This window comes from Emydura macquarii, unplaced genomic scaffold (assembly GCF_026122565.2).
Source record: "Emydura macquarii macquarii isolate MOO-44397 ecotype Brisbane River unplaced genomic scaffold, CSIRO-AGI_Emac_v2 contig_3305, whole genome shotgun sequence".
NCBI lineage: Eukaryota > Metazoa > Chordata > Testudines > Chelidae > Emydura > Emydura macquarii.
This window is the reverse complement of record NW_027133442.1, coordinates 2,478,188-2,498,745: the sequence shown is the minus strand read 5'-3', so window position 1 is coordinate 2,498,745 and position 20,558 is coordinate 2,478,188. Positions and strand designations below refer to the sequence as shown.

The 20,558-nt window shown below is 47.8% G+C and overlaps 1 protein-coding gene across 3 annotated transcripts; it reads left to right on the top strand.

The window, feature by feature from the left end:
• The first annotated feature begins 3,465 nt into the window (after positions 1 to 3,465).
• TMEM178A (transmembrane protein 178A) lies at positions 3,466 to 19,480 on the top strand. Of its 3 annotated transcripts, none has more exons than XM_067532847.1 (4): positions 3,466 to 3,934; positions 15,333 to 15,446; positions 16,571 to 16,708; positions 18,565 to 19,480. In XM_067532847.1, the coding sequence occupies exons 1-4, from the start codon at positions 3,547 to 3,549 to the stop codon at positions 18,804 to 18,806; spliced, it is 882 nt and encodes a 293-aa protein (XP_067388948.1). In that variant the 5' UTR covers positions 3,466 to 3,546; the 3' UTR covers positions 18,807 to 19,480. The 3 variants fall into 3 exon arrangements, with proteins under 3 accessions (XP_067388948.1, XP_067388949.1, XP_067388950.1); XM_067532848.1 differs by having other exon boundaries at positions 16,568 to 16,708; XM_067532849.1 differs by lacking the exon at positions 3,466 to 3,934 and having other exon boundaries at positions 15,429 to 15,446; positions 16,481 to 16,708.
• The last annotated feature ends 1,078 nt before the right edge of the window (positions 19,481 to 20,558 follow it).

Sequence of the window (20,558 nt, the reverse complement as noted above, 5' to 3'; positions counted from 1 at the left end):
ATTTGTTCAGGCTAACAGGGAGGTGAGGAAGGTGTTTCAGGAGAGACGTTCTAATTGCAAATCCAACTCGATGGATCCTGTCTTCACCCTCTGCTTTTCCTTTCCAAAAGAAAGTGTAGTCACCTCCTAGCTCACTGATGCAACCTTCTCCGGCCCGTCTAGTCTCACTCAGCGCTGCGATGACAATATTGTAGCAGACAAGTTCTCTGGAGACAAGCTGTTCTTCTCTCAGGCCTTCATGCATCACTTCCATCCATAAGGGTGAGGACTTTCCATGCCCCTAGAATGAGTTTTTTCTTTTTCATTGTTTTTCAACCGCTGTAGGAAGAACTACCGGCCATGGTAGTCTGGCCAGATGTTATAAGGCAGGCAATGTTTACGGCACCTTTCCTAGCCCCCTTCCTTAAAAAGAGTGAGCAGTGCTATCCTAAAAAGGGCTGCTCAGTTGCTTAGGATGCTGCCAAACTTCTCCACTGCCCCACCTACGTGCAGGATTGTGGCTTCCACTGCCAGTGGTCATCTCCACCTGTCGCTTCACCATGCCCCCATTGCCGCAGGGTCTGGATTAATGATATAATGTTAATGATGATGAGATTTGATAAGATGATGTTAATGAGATAATATTTGCGAGAACCTGTGCAGACAATTTTTAAGTGAGAAAGCTGTTGCACAGGGGCAGTCCCACTCTCTCGGCTGTGGAAGCCTGATTCCAGCGGCACGAAGAATCGTTATGGCTGGGAACTTCCTTAGATGCAGTGGGTGAGCAGAACATCTTTCTTCATGCTTCCTAGCATGTTGCTGACCTGCCTTCATGGCCACTGAATCACAAATTGATTTCCTCTGCCAGAACAGTTTTCATATACTAGAGAAAGGCAATTTCCTTCACTTGCCGAGGGTAAAAGACCCATTGGCTACCCTCACTTGGTGTAGCCCACTCATTGAAGTGGTTTAGTGGGTTTTGGCCACTGTCTCATGCAAACAGCTACTTGGAGCCACAGGTGAGAGGTGGTGTAGGTGGGGAGCAAAGCAGATGAATTACTCCCTAAGGAGTACGATGTGTTCCAGCAGAGGTACTACCCCTTCCTAATACCCCCTATACACCCCAGTATACAGCACTCAGCATCACATCAGCAAGCATAACTGATCGCAGCCACTCAGGCCCTGTGAAATTTGGTAGCATAGAACAGGCCAGCAAGCCTGGCTGTACCTCTTTCCCCAGTTCCACTCATACTACAGCACTTTGTGGGCAGAGGGTCAAACACAGCAGCTCTCCAGTCACCTGTAGAGTCTCCCCAGACAAACAGGAGATGGGACCTGAATTGAAAGGGAGAAAATAAGCAGGGAAAAAACCCTTTATGATCCCTTTGACTCCCCCTTCCAACCCCAGCTGTGAGCATCCCTCATACATGGGTGGGAAAAACACTGTGGCTCCCTACCCTGCAGCTGTGAGTGCCCTCACTCACTCATGGGGGGGACCCTGTGTCTCACCCCAGCTGTGCACCCCCCTCACACATTCACGCATCGGGGGTGTCAAGCTGTCTGGAGTGGCTTATGAGCATGAGTACCAACCTCAGGGCAGAGTATTAAGAAGTAGGACACAAACTCCAAGTTGGTTGGTGAATTTAAGTATAGAACTCACAGCTAAGTCTCAAGTGTGAACTCCTCAGGCACTACGACAGACTCAACAGGAAGTCACAGACAGTCTCTGTGGGTACTCCGTCTGTCTTGCTACCCAGCTAAGCTTGCCATTCTGATACATGGTCCCTTACACCAAAAATCACAACAATATTCAGGTTACTCCCAGTCCCTAAGGACTAGTCACTTACCCCAGCTCAACTGCACTTTAGATCCTACACCAAAGACAAAGCTTGTAGCCACTCCTATCATAAATTAACTAAAGATTTACTAACTAGGAAAAAGAAATGAGTTATTTACAAGGGTAAAGCAAGTAAACATACACACACAAATGAGTTAGACTTAGGTTCCAAAAGAGAATAGAAGCTACAGTAATATGCAAGCTCTATATGTTCTTTCAGGCTACCCCAACCTCAACAGCAGGGTTCTCTTGCTTATCCTTAGAAGTCTTGCCTTCTCCCTGAAGTCCAGGCACCATAGAGATAACAATTTCTTCTTGACAGGAATTTTTATTCCCTTCCCTCAGAGCTCAAGCTGACGGGACGAGTCCCCATACAAATCTCCTCTTCATTTCCACAAGGGCCTGTGTGGTGCATAGGGCCTTCTTTTGTTGGGCGGGAGATAACATCTCCTGTGGTAAACTAGTATTTCACACCTGGTAATGCTTCTCTCAAGTCCTGACTGTGGGATTTACAATTTTAGAGCAAACACTTAAATATTATTTTATAACCTGGGACACAGATATTATATGTGAGATGACCACATGCAGCAATTTACAAGCATTGCATAAAGACTAAACACATTTCCATAAACCTAATACCTATTTTAACAACACTAACACGCAGGGGAGCCAGACAGGTTTCCAGCTATGCAATTGTCAGTGTTCAGTGATGCCAAGGAGCCTTGATATGAGTTGGCACCTGGTCTGCCAGCATTGCACATCCCTCACACACCCATGGGGGACCCTATGACTCCCCCCCAGCTGTGAGCACCATTCACACACTCACCAGGGCAGGGAGGGGGAGTCTGTGATTTCTTCAGCCATGAGTGCCCCTCACACACTCATGGATGGGGGACCCTCTGAATCCCCCCGAGCTCTGAGGCCACTAACAAAGTGATGGGGAGGACCTTGTGACTCCTCCCAGCTGTGAGCTCCCCCCTCACACATGCAAGGAGGGAACTCTGTGACTCCACCTCTCACACACACACAAGGGGAGGACCCTGTTACTCCACCTCTAACACACTCGGGGTGGGGGGGAGGAAAAGACAAGGACCCTGTGACTTTACCCATTACACAACCACAAGGAGTGTGACTCCACCCCTCACACACCCACGAAGAGGGGACATCCTTCCTGTGACTGCACCTCTCATACACCCGTGTGATTTTTCCTCCTCACACAACCCTGGGTGGGGGGACCCTGTGACTCCATTTCTCACACACGGGGGGCGGGAGGGAACTGGGACCCTGTGACTCTGCTTCTCATACAGGTGGAGTACCTTGTGATTCTTTCCCCACACACCCACAGGTGGGGGCATGCTGTGACTCTCCCCTCCCTCACACACCCACCGGTGGGGGGGATGCTGTGACTCTCCCCCCCTCACACACCCACAGGTGGGGGGATCCTGTGATTCTCCCCTCCACACACACCCACACGAGGGCACGAGGCAGGCACTGGGGCGGGCGCTGTGGCGGGCGGGGGCGGCCCGGTGGGCCGGCGCGAGGCGGAGCCGAGCTCGGAGAGGAGCCGCCCAGCTCCCCCTGGCGGCCACACGGCGGGCCGGTGCGGTGGCGCCGCTGTCCTTTGTGCTGCAGCCGGCATGTGCCCGCCGGGCTCTGGCGGCGGCGGCTGCCCGGCGACGTGAAGGCAGCAGCGAGCGGGCAGGCGCGGCGCGGCGCGGCGCGGCTGAGCCATGGGCAGGCGGGCGCTGGTCGGCGCGCTCAGCCTCTGCCTCAGCCTGTGCGCCCTGGGGCTGCTGCTCACCGCCCTCCTCACCGACCACTGGTACGAGACCGACCCCCGGCGGCACCGCGCCGGCTGCGAGAGCCGCGCCCGCGCTCCCCGCCCCCGCCTGCTGCCCCTGCCGCCCCTGCCCCTGCGCCGCCCACCCCGCCGCGCAGGGCCGCTCCCCGGCCCGGACCCGGTTCGCCGCCCGCCGCCGGGCCGCCGGCCAGCGCTGCCGGGGCTGGGCGTGCTGCAGTCCGGCTGCGCCCGCCCGCTCTTCGCCACCTACGCCGGCCTGTGGAGGAAATGCTACTACCTGGGCATCGACCCCGACCTGGACAGCCTGGTGGAGAGAGGTGAGGGAGCGCGGCACGCTGCGGCGGGCGCCCCAGCACGGCCCCTGTGCGCCCCGCACCGACCCTGTGCGTCCTGCATTCCCTCCAGGGTCACTGTGCGCCCTACAGCCCCTGCACGGACCATTGTGAACCCTGCACCTCCTGCATGGACCCTGTGCGCCCTGCACCCCCTACAGCCCCTGCACGGACCCTGTGCGACCTGCACCCACTGCACGGCCACTGTGAGCCCTGCACCCCCCTGCATGGCCACTGTGAGCCCTGCACCCCGAACAGCCTCCTGCATGTCCACTATGCACCTTGCACACCATGCACTGCCTCTGTGAGCTCTGCACCCCTTACACTCACCTGCACAGCCACTGTTCACCGTGCATCCCTCTTCATGGGCACTATGTAGCATGTACCTACAGCTTGGGCACTGTGTACCGTACACACGCAGCATCCCTCTGTATCAGCACTGTGCAGCATGCACTGTCAGGCAGGGCATTGTGCCCCATACACGCTATCACCCGCAGCACATGGGCACGGCGCACCCCACCACTCCCAGTGCACAGGCATTGAGCACTCCACCACCCCCAGTGCCTGGGTGCTGTGCACCCCACTGCTCTGATGCTGACTGGGCACTGCACATGACTCCAGCCCCAGTGTATAGGCACCACATACCAAACATCCCACTACCCCCAATGCACAGGTAACATACACCCAAGACTCCCCTTCCCCCTGCTACTGCCCAAAGGCCATGTATCCCCTGACCTAGCAATGCCTTGGCACTGCGCACCCTTAATGCGCCCCTACCCCCGTGCGTGGCTACTGTAAATTACATACCCCCTAATAAACTATGCACCTCCTTACCCACCAATCTACATGCACCTTGCACCCTCTCACCCACCAGTACACAGGTATGGTGCACTATGCACCCCCATCACCTCTCAGTGCATAGGAACCGTGCACCCCTCAATGTGTCAGACACTTTCTCTCCCTCTCTACAGCACAAGAACTTCGCCCACTACACGGGCACCATATAATGCACCGTGCGTCCCTGCTTCTCTCTCCCAATGCACTAGGTACTCCACTTATGCACAAGCTCCACATACCTCCTCTTCTCCCATGCACAGATACCATGTCTCCCATTTACCCCCCTGCATGGGAACTGTGCACATCTTTATATCAATACATGGGTGCCATGCACCTTCCCCCTCCCCCTAGTGCATAGGCACCATACACTCCCAGATGCAAAGGAACCATGTAACAGCTTGCATTCCCCCTACAATGCACTTTCAAGTACTAAGGCACTGTTTTTCCTCTTCAGTCCTCCCCAATACACAGGCACTGTGAACCCCTTTTTCCTCTCACCAGTCTGGTCAGCCGCTCACAGTGCACCCACACCATGTATCCCTTTCCCTCCAGTATTGGGGTACCAGGCACTCCTTTTCTCCTCTCCCATCCCAAAAATACACAGGCACTAGGCTCCCTTTCCCTCTTCCTCAAATACACTGGCCCTGGAAGCCCTTTTGGCTATCCTTCCAGTCCTCTCTAATATGTGGCACCATATACGCTCTTTTTACCACCACTGAACAGATCTCTTGCACTAGCAAGGCCCATATGTGGGAGACCGTGTGTGCCACAAACCCAGGATGAAACAACAATTATTCATGCAAGTAGCTTGAATTACAGCGGGATCCTTTCCTCTACTGTACATGACTATTCCCATATACTCATCCTTAAGGTTCTTTATTTCTGATGTCAATAATTTTCAATAATGACAGTGACAATTGAGAGTGGGATGAGGGGCACCAGATTTGGTGCTGGAATTATATTTCAGACTGCTGTGAATGACATCCCTCAAAACGAGGGATGTTTGAGAGGTATGCCAGCAAATAAAATGGCACCATATGCTTGCCACTCCCCAGCACCACACACTGGCACCAGCCATCCTTTCTCCTCCTCCCCCTCAATATGCTGTGTGTGTGTGTCGGGTGAGGGGGGGGTACATGGGCATGGAGTATTGTCTTAGTGTTGATGAGTGCTAATCACTCCAAAGTAGTAAATATATCAGGCTAAATTTTGAGCAGGTGAAAGAGTGGGAGAGCCAGGGAACAGCTTATTGTCTGTCAGTGTATTTATTCTTTCAGTAGCACCCAGGGTGGACATGTTTAGCTCTGCTCACCTTTTATTTTTATTATTGCCCCTCTATTTATGTGAAGTTTGCCAATAAAATATTCATACTCTTAAATCAGTTAGTACTGAATTTTGTGGAATGTAATTTTTGATGGCATCTAATGGTCCCCAAGCAGAGAAAGAAGCATAGTCATGTCCCAGAGGAGCCAGAAAAAGCAGTAGGAGTAGGTAACTACTTAGGCATTAGCCTTGAATATAGTGGATGTTGTAGTCTCCTTCCCATAACAGTGTCACTGAAGGACTGGGGAGGGCTAAGGTGTGTGGAGAGCCGAACCAGAGGCTTCTGGGCTCTGGTAAAATTCAGTCGTAGCTACACTTCTGAATGAATTACAGAGAAGGAAATGACAGAGAACTCCACCCAGAAAGATATTGTTTGACGACTCTCTGGTGGAAATGCAGATTGCTGCCTGCTCCTGCTCTTCTGTCTTCAGTTTACCTTTGTTTAGCTGAAATGATTTCAAATGCAAAATAAAATTTAGAAGTGTCAAGGTTCAAACAGCACATCTGCTTCTTTGCGCAAACGAAGCCTGATTCCTTCGTGATGTTGCCCCATGTGACTGAGGTGTGAAATCTGTTAATTTTCTTCCAGGAATGTACATAATATATTAGATTAAACAGATTGTGTAATTATTTGGGATAAAAATATTAATTCAATGGCACAGAGATTCTGCTGAACTGAATGACTCTGCAGGACTGGAATGGCCGGTAATGATGTTCTGTGAGAGAACCTCTTGCATGGAGATTGCATAGATGTGCCTGTGTAGCTCTTCATTCCCAGCAGAGCTGCATGCTCTCTCCCAAAGCCCCTCCCTGCACATTAGCAAGGGTGCCCAGCAGTACGTGACGGTGGACCAAAGGCAGAAAAGGGGTGTAACAGTGCTCCAGGACTGATACTCCCCATGCCCTGTTACGACTGGGACCTTCCCATCAGATAAGTGGGGCACAGACAGTAGTTACTCCCGCATGACATGCGCAGTGGTCAGGCAAGGTGAGAGCAGCAGCTGCATTAAGAGATAGTCCCATGGGGGAGGAGGATCAGGTTGGCCACACTGAAACATACCCTGGCTCCATGGCTAATCCTGAATCTGCAATTGCCTCATGGTGAGGGGGGGCCAATAGGCAGATTGAAATCCTCAGTATCAATAGGAAAGGTGTACAAGCCCCAGGTGCTGACATCTCTTCAGGGACAAGTGTGCAAGGTGACGGAAAGGGGTGTGAGTGCAGAACTGCCTGGGTTATGGTCCATTGAACTGAGGATATCCAGCTATGGCCTTTGGGGTGTTCTCAGGCCTTTTCATCAGCACCCACAGCACCCATCATCCTCTGGGATTGGCTGCCAAAGCTTTATGTACAGGGGTAGCTGGCCACTCCCCACAGTACCTGGGCTTTGTGCTCCTTTTCTACAGCTCCCACAGTTATACTGCTGCGTACGCTGGTCCATATGCTGCTGAATATTAAGCAGGCCCTTTTTTTCTTACTTCTCTATGTACCTGAAGCGGCTTCGAAAGCCTCCTGTGTCTCTCCTCTTCATGTAAAAACATGCACTGGTCCTGTAGTAGAACCTCTGTTCCTCCTCAGTGAAAAAGGTGAATGTAGCACAGATACTAACACTGCTCTCTCCCTTCAGAAGTTTAAAAAGAATTGTCAACAGACATTTGCATCATTTGTCGCCCCATGCTGAGACTTTTCTGCTTCCTCCCTTTATTATCATCTGTTAAATTAGGCCTTTGTAGAACAGCCAAGTCTTGTCACATAGACATGGGCTAATGTTCTTCTTTAGTACATATTGGGGAGCAAAGCTAACATATTCGTTTTATGTTGCATCAATAGATTAAACATTGTCAAACTACACATATTGACTTAGTGCAGATTTTTAGTTTGTTTTATTTTTCCTAATATTTAACTCTGATATTATATATGTGGATAATAAGCCTTTTAATTATACCAATAAATAATGAGTAATAAATACACTGTCTCATGCTCAAAAGGGTGGCAGGCATCACTTTATCTTCTTTAATCACTTGTTTAGAGGAACAGGGTAGTTACATTGTTAACATTTTATGTGCAGTCTACCACAATGTGTGTTGCAAAAAATATCTGTAACTTAATGAAACATTTCAAAGGTGTGCTTCTAAAGACACAAAATTTCATTTACCAGATGAGCCTGAGAATAAGGTAAATAGCTTTCATTATGGCAGTGATGATGCAAATTTAAGTGCTGCAATTCATACCATCATAAGCCAAGCAATGGTATTACAAATTAGTAGAGAAATACAAAAATAGATACTGCTTTAAGTTTTCTCATGATCGTAATCAGCAGACTCATTGTGACATTTCATTGTTTGTGCCTTTAGGGATACCACTTAGTATTTTTGGAGTCAGCTATACCCTGGAGCAGATGCAAATGCCTTCCCTGAGATTGATGTTATATTTTCAAGGCCAGCCCTGCTCATAACCCATTCCCCATGCCTCTGTTTAGATTTAAAATGCCAATTTGTTCTCTGCAGCCTTGATTCTTGGACTCTCATTAAAGTCAGATGGCCAGCTGCTCAGCTGGTGTAAATAGTCCATCCTCTGACTTCAATGGAAGTATGAAGATTTACACAGCTGAGGCTCTATCTCTACATGTCCCAGAGAGCATTGTTCAAGATTAGTATGTACAATGAGAGAAAACACAAAGGACCTGCATTTCCCGTCTCTCTACAGTTTTACACTGGTATGTCTCCATCCCGTTAACTCCTGATGAGTATGAGACGAGCTTTTATAATTATTCCCATTGAGATGAACTCCAGTTTAAGCATGTAAGCATTGTGTTGCTGACAGGTAACTTTTTCCTTTCCATAGACATCACTCTTCTCCCAGGCATGGGTCTCTTTCCTGATACTCATATTAAGTGTGTTAGTAACACATGCATTTACAGTTGCTTACCACTCCAGAAAAAACCACATTCACCCTTGCAGCGTAGTTAAATTCAGATCATGACCTTGCATCCTTTTATTTGCCATATGCGGTCTCCTCTTAGTTAAAAGAGTTTAATCTGTTTAATTGTAAATTAAACTAAAAGGACATCAGTAACATTTAGTCCCCTGTTCTGGCCATCCCATGTGGCCAGCTGATCTCCCACAGTCAGTACTTCATGGATGTCACCTTGACTGAGTGTCCCAAGCTTGCTTCTCTTCTGCATCTCACCAGAGGTCAGAAGAGTGTTTCCTTTTGAAAATGGACCATAGTGAATTTGAAAATAGTCTGAGACCCCAAATATCTTAACTAAAAACATCGCGAAAAGAGAACCATTGGGGGGGGGGGGGGGGGAAAAGTAAATCCCAGTGCTCCAAAGTAAAGTCACTTCAAACTTCACTGGATTCACAAGTAAGGTTCCCGATCCTCAAAGGTATTTAGGCACTTAACGCTCAGTGAAATCAGTGGGAGTTGGGCACCCAAATTTCTTTGAGGATGTGAGCCACAGTTTGCATACGGGGTTCAGCCATCCCCTTTCTTGATTCCATTTCCATCCAGCTCTGATGCTTCTGACAGTTCAGCACCTCTCCCAATACCCTTGCTGTCCTCTGACCTGTCCCTGATACCCTTGGCAAGTTCTCTTCCTCCTCCATCCCCTTCAGGGGTAATTCACACTTGGCTCCTAGTGTAACCAGTTTAGTTTCATTATTATTTATATTACAGTAGCATCTGGAGGCCCCAACCAAGAGCAGGACTCCTTTCTGCCGGACACTGCATACACACGCGTGTGCGCGCACACACACACACGCGCGGAGTAAAGAAAGGTTACTAACTGGTAACTGTGTTTTGGGAGTTCACACTTGTGGGATGGACTCCTTCCCCTCTTGGCATTTACACTTGAAGTCAGTGCACACTAACACACAAGACCCACAAGTGGAAATGCACAGAGCTCTTCAAAGAAGAAACACGCCCGACCCCCACAGAGCTGACAATCTAAATAGACAAGACACACACAGGGATGGAGAAAGGAAAGATTATCACCCCCGTTTTACAGCTGAGGTACATGGAGAACATCAGACAGGCCACACTGGGCAAAACCATCTCAGTATCCTGTCTCTGACAGTGCCCAGTGCCAGTTTGAATATGTAATGAGAAGATATGGACTTTTAATTCTGCGGTGGGGATCTTACAATAGGGCTCGAATAGTGGGATACCATGGGTAGGAGATCTGGGACACTGAATATAGTGGTGTGGTTCTGGGAATTAGGGAGCTCTGAGGTAAAATCCATTGATATGGATTCCCAGGAGGAATACCCAGTCAGGCAGGAGTAGGTAGGGGTATCCAGGGGCTCGGTATGGGGGACCTTTATGCTCAGGGCCAGATTTCCAATTAAGCATAGGAGGCAAGTGCCTAGAGGTGCCAGCGTTCTAGGGGTGCCTAAACCGTGGCGGATTACCTCAGGGAAACTCTGGCCCCTCCTCCTGCTCCTCCTCCTCTCTCCTGGGGCCCCGCCTCCCTGCTCCTCCTCTTCCCCCCTGAGGCCTCACCCTCTGGCCAGGCCAGAAGCTGGAGTCCAGGGGTGAGCATATTCCCCCTGCCCGGACCTGAATGAGCTGGTTGCCCCAGCCCCTCGCCCCCCTCATGTGGAGCTGGCCCAGCTAGCCCCTTTCTCCCCCATCGCCCTCCCATGCGGAAAACACAAAGGTCAGCTGTAGGTGGGGGGGGGGGGCGGGCACTGAAGATGCTGTGCCTAGGTGTAAATCCAGCCCTGTGCATACGGCAACGCATATCGCACGAGTCGCTGTATGATCTCATGGAGGCATGTAATCTGGGCCACCAGAAATTTTACACAATCAGTTTTATGGTCTTCTAGTGTCCAAAATGTCCAGCCAGAGGTGAGTCATGGCACAGTCAGAGAATCATTAGATAGGGCAAGCCTTTGGGAGCATAAATGCAATCCTTGAACAGAAGTACCCCAATTCTTACAGAGAAACCTGGGTTGGGCTCAGCCCTGGGCAACTTCTGTGTGCTTGCAAATTGGTCACTCAGGAGAGAGGATTTCATGAGGACTAACAAGTCCATGTTTACTATCAGACTGGTGAAATGGTGGGGTTTCTGAGTGATAGAGGTTTCAGATGGTCCTATCTTGCCATCAAGGTATTCGCCCTGGAGGAAGAGTGTGTCAGATTCGCCGTTATGGCTTCTGGCTAGTGATGTAACATGAATTCAGAATAGGAGAAAAACGGACGATCGGATCAGGTGCTGATTGAGGACCATAGTGGATCGCAGGTGTTCTAGATTTTTATGGTTGGTGAATACTTGGACAGGAAAATGTGTGCTCTCCAGCTGGTGACACCGCTCCTCAAAGGAAGTCTTGATGTCTAGCAGCTCTTTATCATAGGTTTCACAGTTCCATTCTGTAGGAGTTAGCTTTCTGAAGTAGAATGTGCATGGGTGGAGGGTGCTCAGTGACCCCTACATTTGTGACAGTACTGCTCCAATGGCATAGTTGGAAGCATTTGCCTTGACAACGAAGGGCTTGAATGGGTCTGGGTACTTCAGTATAGGTGCAGATGTGAAGGCCTTCTTTAGTTGCTTGAAAGCCCATAGGGCCTCCGACATCCAGATAAAGGCGGAATTCTTATGGAGGAATTGGATAATTGGATCCATTACTTGGGAGAATTTCTCGTTGAACTTTTCAATGGTGAAAAGTTTCAGAAGGGTAGCTGTATTAGTCTGTATACAACAAAAACAATGAGAGTCCTGTAGCACCTTAAAGACTAACAAATTTCTGCGGGCATAAGCTTCTGTGGGCTGCAACCCACTTCGTCAGATGCATGAAGTGGAAATCACAGATAGAAGATATATATATATACATCCAAGGGTAAGAAACATAACAATGGGGAGGGCAAGTGCTAACAAAGTCAGTGCAGTTAGGGTAGATGAGGCCTATTCACAACCGTTGATTAGAAGGTGAGAATGTGTGAACAGTGACAATTACTTCTTGTAATGAGATAACCATTCCAAGTCCCTATTCAGACTCAGTCTGATTGTGTCAAGTTTGCATACGAGTTCCAGCTCTACAGTTTCTCGCTGAAGTCTGTTTTTGAAGTTTTTTTGTTGAAGTATGGCAACTTTCAAGCCAGCTACAGAGTGTCCTGGGAGATTGAAGTGCTCTCCTACTGGCTTATGGATGTTACCATTTTTTATGTCTGATTTGTGTCCATTTATTCTTTTGCATAGTGACTGTCTGGTTTGGCCAATGTACATGGCAGAGGGGCATTGCTGGCACATGATGGCATATATTACATTAGTAGATGTGCAGGTGAATGAGCTCCTGATGGTGTGGCTGATGTGGTTAGGACCTGTGATGGTGTCACTAGAGACAGACAGAGACATACACCTACAGGATCTTCATAAAACATTCTTAAAACTACAGTACCTACCTGGGGAGATGAAGAAATAAATTGACAGAGCCATATGGGTACCCAGAAGTCACCTACTACAGGACAGTCCCAACAAAGAAAATAACAGAACATCACTGGCCATCACCTACAGCCCCCAGCTAAAATCTCTCCAACACATCATTAAGGATCTACAACCTATCCTAGAAGATTATCCCTCATTCGTTCAAGCCATGGGAGGCAGGCCTATCCTTGCTTACAGACAGCCCCCAACCTGAAGCAAATACTCACCAGCAACTGTATACCATACAACAAGAACACTAACCCAGGAACCTATCCCTGCAACAAACCCCATTGCCAGCTCTGCCTACACATCGACTCTAGTGACACCATCACAGGTCCTAACCACATCAGCCACACCATCAGGAGCTCATTCACCTGCACATCTACTAATGTAATATATGCCATCATGTGCCAGCAATGCCCCTCTGCCATGTACATTGGCCAAACCGGACTGTCACTACGCACAAGAATAAATGGACACAAATCAGACATAAAAACGGTAACATCCGTAAACCAGTAGGAGAGCACTTCAATCTCCCAGGACACTCTGTAGCTGATTTTAAAGTTCAACAAAAGCCTTTCACTGACGCTGTGCAACCTGCCTCAATGTCACTGAGCTCACAGGGGAAGGACTGGATCCTGCCAAGTGCTGAGCTGAAAGCACTCAGCACCTTATAAGATCAGACCCTAAGAATAGCATGCAGCTGAGCATCCGGACAGTGTGCTGTGTGCTTCAGCTTCCTTGTAATGGAGCTAAACTGCCTTATTGCAAAGCAAACATGGGGTTACCCACACAGGGGCAGACAGTGGCTGTTAAAGCAACAGCCCCTTAAGGGGAGTGCCAGGGAGCGCTTCCAGGGTCAGATCCTGTAGGCATTTGTTCTGCTGAGAGCCCAGCCACACAGGATGCCTTTGCACATGCTGGGGAAGCATGCACAAGAGCAGCAGCTGCTACACACTGTGATAGGGAGCATCATGTGTCCCCCCCATCACAGATCCACAGGATCGGTGCTACGGCCCCAGCTTTGGAACCATCTCTAGGAGGAGCCCCTTCAGTGTGCCAGATCCCTTAGGGGTCTTGCTTTTCCCCCAGGGGAAGCACACAGTTTCACGGCCTCCTCTGACTGACCCCTGGGCCTGCAGCACCCCTGCTTCACATTGTGAGCTCCACTCAGTGAATCCCACTGAGAGACAGACCCTGAGGGAGACGTGTCCCATCTGCAGGGATTCATTCACCTCGCCCAGCATTTGCAGAGACACTCACGCAGAGGTGTCAAAACAGTCAGGTTTATTAGTCATCTGGACATAGCAGAGGAAGTCCTCAGGATAGTCTAGAGAACTGGAGGTTAAAGCATCATCCATTCTGGTTAGCCCAGAGCCCAGCCAAGCTGTAATGAACCCCTTGGTTCAAGCTCTGTCTCGGTCTGACCTCCTTCATCAGACCCTGGGTGAGCCCCAGCCCCTTCCAGCAGCCAACACTTATCCCCCCGCCTCAGACCACTCGTCATTTGATGTCAAGATGGGGGGATTGTTGTTCAGCTTCTCTAAGGAGGGACAGGAAAGTCCACATCACTCTGGGTCATTGGCTGCTAGGTGTCAATGTCCTGGCGATTGGGTTTGCCATTGTCTTCTCAGGTGCTCCACTGAGATGGGGACCTAGCTCGAAAGAACTCGGGAACCCCTTCGCCCATGTCTCTTCACCTGCTCAGAGAGCAAACACTCCTTTCCCACCCTCAAGTGACAGTGCAGCAGATAGGGGAAACTGAAGCACAAACAGGACCCATAAAAATTTTACAAAATAGTCTCACTTCATCACACTTCCAACGCCAGCACTGGCCCTAGACTGCCAGTCAGATGCACCTGGTGTCCATTTGGCTATGTCGAGTAGCGGGGTATGTGTTGACACCTGATTCTGGATTCTGGCTCACCCCTGCTCAGGATCCCTGCACCCTTCCTCCCTTTTCGTATGCCTCTGTAAAAGGGGGCAGAAGGAGGCCAACTCCTAGAAATGCATTAACAGTGGGAAGAGGGAATGAGATCATGCTGTGTGGAGCCATCACAATCTGCCTGGAAGAGATCAACAACAGCCAGTTCCCCAAGGCGCTGGGCTTTCCTTACATGATTTGGCATTAGATCAGATCGCTGTTTCTCATGCTTTAATGCAGACCTTTCCTGAGGAGGTTTTGCCCTTTGTCGGGGGAGGCACAAGCAGAGCTAGGGAGAGAGGGCAGTGCATTCTACATTGGATTGCCTTCACATAGGGCCCCAGGGTAACATTTTGAAAAGTGACTTAGACATCCGAACGCCTGTGTCCCATTGCCTTCCAATGAGATCAGGGCTCCTGGTTGCCCACCTCCCTTTTGAAAAAGGGACTTAGGCACCTAAATCACTTAGGCACTTTTGAACATTTTACCCCAAGGGCCTGGGGCCTTGTGAGGCTGGATCTCTTACAACATCTCCTGTGGGGAGAGGGCTGCTTAGAAAAGGCTCAAGAGCGAATGCAGAACAGCAGGGGGTTCACCATGCCAGCTTGAGGTGCTTGGACATCTCTTGCTGGCGTCAGGCTTGTGCCATTTGTAAGAGAAGGGCCTTTGGGCGTTCGGAATTGAAGGGTAGAAGCTGCGAAGGAGTCTGTGGGCATGGGGAGAACAAATGGAGAGAAGGCAATGTGGACTTATTGTACCAGAAGACAAATAATTTACAGCCTGACTGTCAATGTTTAACTCTGTATTCTGTGGGGGACCTGCTTTGTTTTTAGCAGGCTGGTTAACAAAGTCTGTTTCTTCCTTTCCTGAAGGTATTGTTCAGAGATGCACAGCTATCAAATATCACTTCTCCCAACCCATGCATTTACGAAACATTCCGTCCAACTTAACCAAGACAATCCAGCAAGATGAGTGGCACCTGCTTCGTAAGTACACCGATGGGTCAGCTCTTATCTGGGGAGGCACAAGATTTTCCGTAACTCTGTCCGTGTTTCACATGAAAAAGCAAGACAACATGCTGGCCTTTAGATAGGGTTTGCCATGCTGAATCAGACCAGGGGCTTATCTAGTCCAGTACACTCTCTCTGACCAGTGGCCAATATCAGACACTTTGGAGGGAGGGGTAAGAAATCCCACAGTGAGCAAATATGGAATAACCTGCCTACAGGGAAATATCTTCCTAGCCCCCACCCTTTACAAGCTGGCTCATGCCCTGAAGCATGGCTCTTTAAAGCTCTTCTAAATCTATTTTTTAATTTTAAATCCCATCGGATGTAACTCTGGATGTTCTTGTTATCCATATAATTGGTCAGTCTTTTTTTGAATCCTTGTAAACTCTTGGCTTAAATTATATCTTGCGGCAAGGAGTTCTACAGGCTAACTGCAATATGTGAAAATGTATTTGCTTTTATTTATTTAAAATTTGTTGCCTCACAATTTCATTAGATGTCCCCTTGTTCTGTGTTATGAGAAAGGGTAAATAGGAACCAACCCCTGATTTAGTTTTTCTGTACCATTCACTATTTTCTATACCTCTGTCAAGTCCCCTCTTATTCCTCTCCTGTCTAAACAGCCCCAATCTTTTCATTCTCACCTTAAAGTTAATTTTTGCATGCCCCTAATCCTTCTTATTGCCTGTCTCTGAATCTCTTGTATTATCTGCTGTGTTCTCTAAGAGAGGGTGACCAAAACTGGTATTCCAGATCAGGTGGCATCATTGGTGCAAGTAGTGACATTAGAATACTTCCAGTATTACTTTGTATTCCATTGTTTCTAAAGCCATACATTTTGTTTGCTCTTTTGACCACAACTGCACATTATGGAAAGCTCTTTAGTCAGTTGTCCACAGAGGAGCCCATGTCTTCTTCCTGAGTGGTTACAGCTAATTTAGAACCCAGCTTTGCTTATGAGTGGTTCAAAATATTCTTTTCAATATGCATTGCCTTGCATTTGTCAACAGGGTTTGTGACTAGTTCCTTGTCACTCACTTTTTTGCTGTAAGCAAAGGAGTGGTGTTTTAATCTCTGCTCTACTTCTGATATGGAAGCAGATTTAAGAAGAATCACGGCTGGTTTTCTGGGCATGGCAGCTGCTGTTCTTCTCTGTGGATGCATCGTAGCGACAGTCAGTTTCTTTTGGGAGGAAAGCCTCACGCAGCACATTGCAGGCCTGCTATTCCTTATGACAGGTATTGTTCCCTCTTTGTGCATTAATTACAAATGAAGCCCTTGATTAGGTTTCTCTTTCGTACACTGTGCAGAGAACAACCAGCAGAGAACACCTCTCTTTGCTCTTTCCTTACTGACTTTCCATTGCAGCTATTCGGGCAGACATCAGAAAAGCAGGCAAGATTTTTCTGAGAATTGTATGAAAACAGAAAGGGGCCATTTAAATTCTACTTCCAAAAATGGAATAAAAAGATTGTGATTCCCACCACATACCTGTACATGGGAGAAAGAAGGGGTATAGACTATGCAAACTCTAGGACCAGGAGTGAAGGGGTAAGTGGGCACTGTGCAAATGCTTACTTCCCTGCTTGAGCATGTGGATGGGGAAGAGTGGGCAGAGCCTTGGCTCCTTGCCTTCAATTTACCAGCCAGCACACAGGAGGCATGGAGTGTGCCATAATTTGCTGAAAAATAATTTCTTTCCAAAGCAAAGTGGGAGGCAGAGACTGAATTGTGTTTGAGTTATGTCTCCCTCAGCTACTCCTGGAAGGTGCAGTTTACACCTCGTCCTTTGCATAGGACTGAGTCTAAAGGCAAAATCTGTCGCTGACTGCACATTAGTGGGGAAGACTAAGGAATAGGTCCCCTCCTTCCTTCTTTTTAAATGCTGTCCTTAAAACAACCAAGGAGAAGCTTAAATTACAGCAAAAACAGCAGTGATTTCTCTGTACAGTTAAGTCAGTGTAACAGTTTTCTTTTTGTCCCAATCACGTATAACTTCTTGAACCTGTCACTTTGTCGGGCTGCCATTTCCCATCACTGGTCTTTCCCTAAAAATGAACTCTTTGGGGAAGTTTGAGGAAAACTGTTCAGCTGTTTTTCAGAATGAAGGTGAAGGGGTATTATTTGGTTTGTATCATTAAAAAAAATGTCTTGCAATTTTTTTTCAAATAGCAAAAATGGCAAGGCTGAGCAAAGGTTAAATTAATTGTGGAAATAGCCCTTAATGAGAAGCAATGCTTTTCCCTGGCCTGGGGGAAATTTATATTGATTTGACCAAGTTATAAACCTTTGAAAACCACATACTGAGCATGCACCATAGATTTTATTCCATGAATTTGTAAAGTGCAGGCCTAAGGAAAAATTCATGGTGCCTGTATGTGTGTGACTAATTTCACTGCATAATGAAAAATTTAGCCTAACAGATTGCTGCAGACCCAGGAGAGACACCTTGGCGAGGGAGTGGAGCTCCTGAGACACATGGAGGAGTTCACTCCTGCACATCAATGCGGTGCTGGGGAAGGCTGGCTGGGGATGCACGTTCGAGTTAGAGTTAATTATGTGCACAGACTAGATTTGGTCAAGCGCATACAAAACTATTGCCTCAGCCTCCTGTGGATCTTCTGAGGTGTGAAGGGGTTGCTCGCAGCCATGGCTCTTAAGGGGTGCAAGTAGAGCTTCCAGTTTGTTTATGTTAAGCAGGCTTATGAATCCATCAGATGGGTGAGATCTGGCCCACAGGCTGGGCATTTAACACCCCTGCTCAAAAAGAATTCTCCTCTAGGGTAATGGCTGCAACAAACCCTCAACCGCTTGTAAAGACTGAGAGCTTTTTAAAATAGGAATGACATGAAGTTACATTCAGTTAAGTTCATAATTAAAATACAGAGCCAGGGCTCAAAAGACTTGTATAGTCAGATAAAACCCTGAAACATTGTGAATGCCCCTGTATGAATAGCACATGTGCTATCCAAATAAGAAAACAGCTTTTGCTTAGTCTTTGATGCTATAAACTATTTATTTAACAGGGGCATTTGCTCTTTTATTTATCCCAGACTGTATTAATCTACTAACTGTGACAATGTTTTGTTTGCAGGAATATTTTGCACTATTTCTCTGTGCACTTACGCAGCAAGTATATCATATGATCTAAACCGCCTACCAACATTCATATATAGTCTTCCTGATGACGTGGAACATGGATACAGCTGGTCTATATTTTGTGCTTGGTGCAGCTTAGGATTTATAGTAGCAGCAGGATGTCTTTGCACTGCTTATCCGTTTGTTAGCAGGACCAAAATTATTCACCTAAAGTCTGCCAGAAACTCTTCTGTATGACTGCTTATCAGAAGATGATCTTCTCTCCCATTATTCAGCGACAGGTGAACAATATTCTTCAAAGACCAAAAAAAAAAGAAAAGAAAAAAGTGAAAGGAAAGTTACATTCAGGATTCCAAGCACAAATACTTGATCCTTCAAAATCTACTAGCCAGGAACAAGATGATTTCTGCTCCACTTTCTACTGACTGAAATCAAATAAAGGAAACACCTTCCCAAGGACAAGAATAGTGTAGTATCAACTGCTTCAGCTCTATATACTGTGTATACATATGGCTCAAAGGAGATGAGGCGATTCACACAGGAAAAGTGACATGGTTGGGAAAAGAGAAGGGAAAACTGTGATGAGAATTTAGGGCTATTTCTATTTTTCAAATGTTTGTACATAAAGTAACCATTATCTGAGGAAAAGTCATCAGTGCCAAATGAGTACTTGTCAGTAAAATATGCTTTTCTCTGCATAGGATCATGCTTAATACATTTTAATGCAGCATCTTCTGAACTTGAATTTAGGGGCGGGAGGTTGATTGGTTTGTTTGTTTTTTGCTGTCACATAGACTCAATCTGTCCCTGTGTACCCCTTATGAATGTTCTTTGTCAAAACAAGATTCCTGCTTGGTTTCATTTCCCATTTGTACTTTACAAGTAATCAAAATGTCTACGGTTTATATAGATGAGAGATTCATTGTGTGAGATTAATTTATTCCCACGGGTATTGTTGGAAGTCGCCTCTTTTGTGAAACTTCAGCATCTTTATGTTAAACTACAATTCAGTAGTAAAACTCCACCCTCTGTGAACAGTGTGTTTGTGTGGGGTAGACGTGAGATGCTTGGAACTTGGTTTTCTCTTGAAGGTGGTGTAACTCAAAGCTGAACGTAACTCATTAAGGCAGGATTTCTAGTTATATGGTAGGCACAGATCCAGTCAAGTAGCCCTCTTGGCTCTCACCAGATGGCTGTGAGGGGGAATCCAGCTGCTAGATCCTAGGTTTTAAGCCTCCAGGCTCCCACCAGAGCCCAGGCAGCATCCCAGTTTTGGGGCCCCTAGGCACACTCTTGCCGGGCAGACCCTCCTGAGAGCGGAGACCTTGCAGGCCAGTGCCCGCTCCCTAGAGCCACTGCTGATTCCTCGGGCTCCCCCCATAGCTTAGACATGCCCTCTCCCAAAAGGCGTGAGTCTTCTGGACTACAACATAACTCTCTCAGGGGCCAGTGGGTAGTTGTAGCACATAACACATACACAGTTCATTCCACACAGTGTCATACATCATTGTCGTTTACCAGATCTATACAAAAAGAAACCCTACAGCTCACTCTAGCGGCCCCTTCCTTTGAGAGTCCTCAGAGGACCATCTCTGTTGAGGTAGACAGGGTCTCCCCCCCCCACACACACCCAGCTCATCGGGAAACTTACAGCAGTTTCCAACAGGTCAAAAAGAGAGAGCACTTAGAGCAGCTGCTGCCCTTTATAACCTCCGTGACTCCCCACTCTGCCTCATCGGGTGACTTCATTGCTAGGTGACCTCGCTCCTGCTGGACCAGTTCCTCTGGGCAAGGCCCAGCCTTTTGTCTAGAGCTATTCCCTTTCAGTGGTCGAACACATAAGTCAACGACCCTCTATTGTCAGCCCTTTGCCACCTGACATGGAATTCCAGTCCCACATGGAGGCAGACAGCTTGATAAAGATACATACAGGGAGTTCATAATCACACACCAATTCACATCACGTAGACAGATTTCCCCAAATTGTCA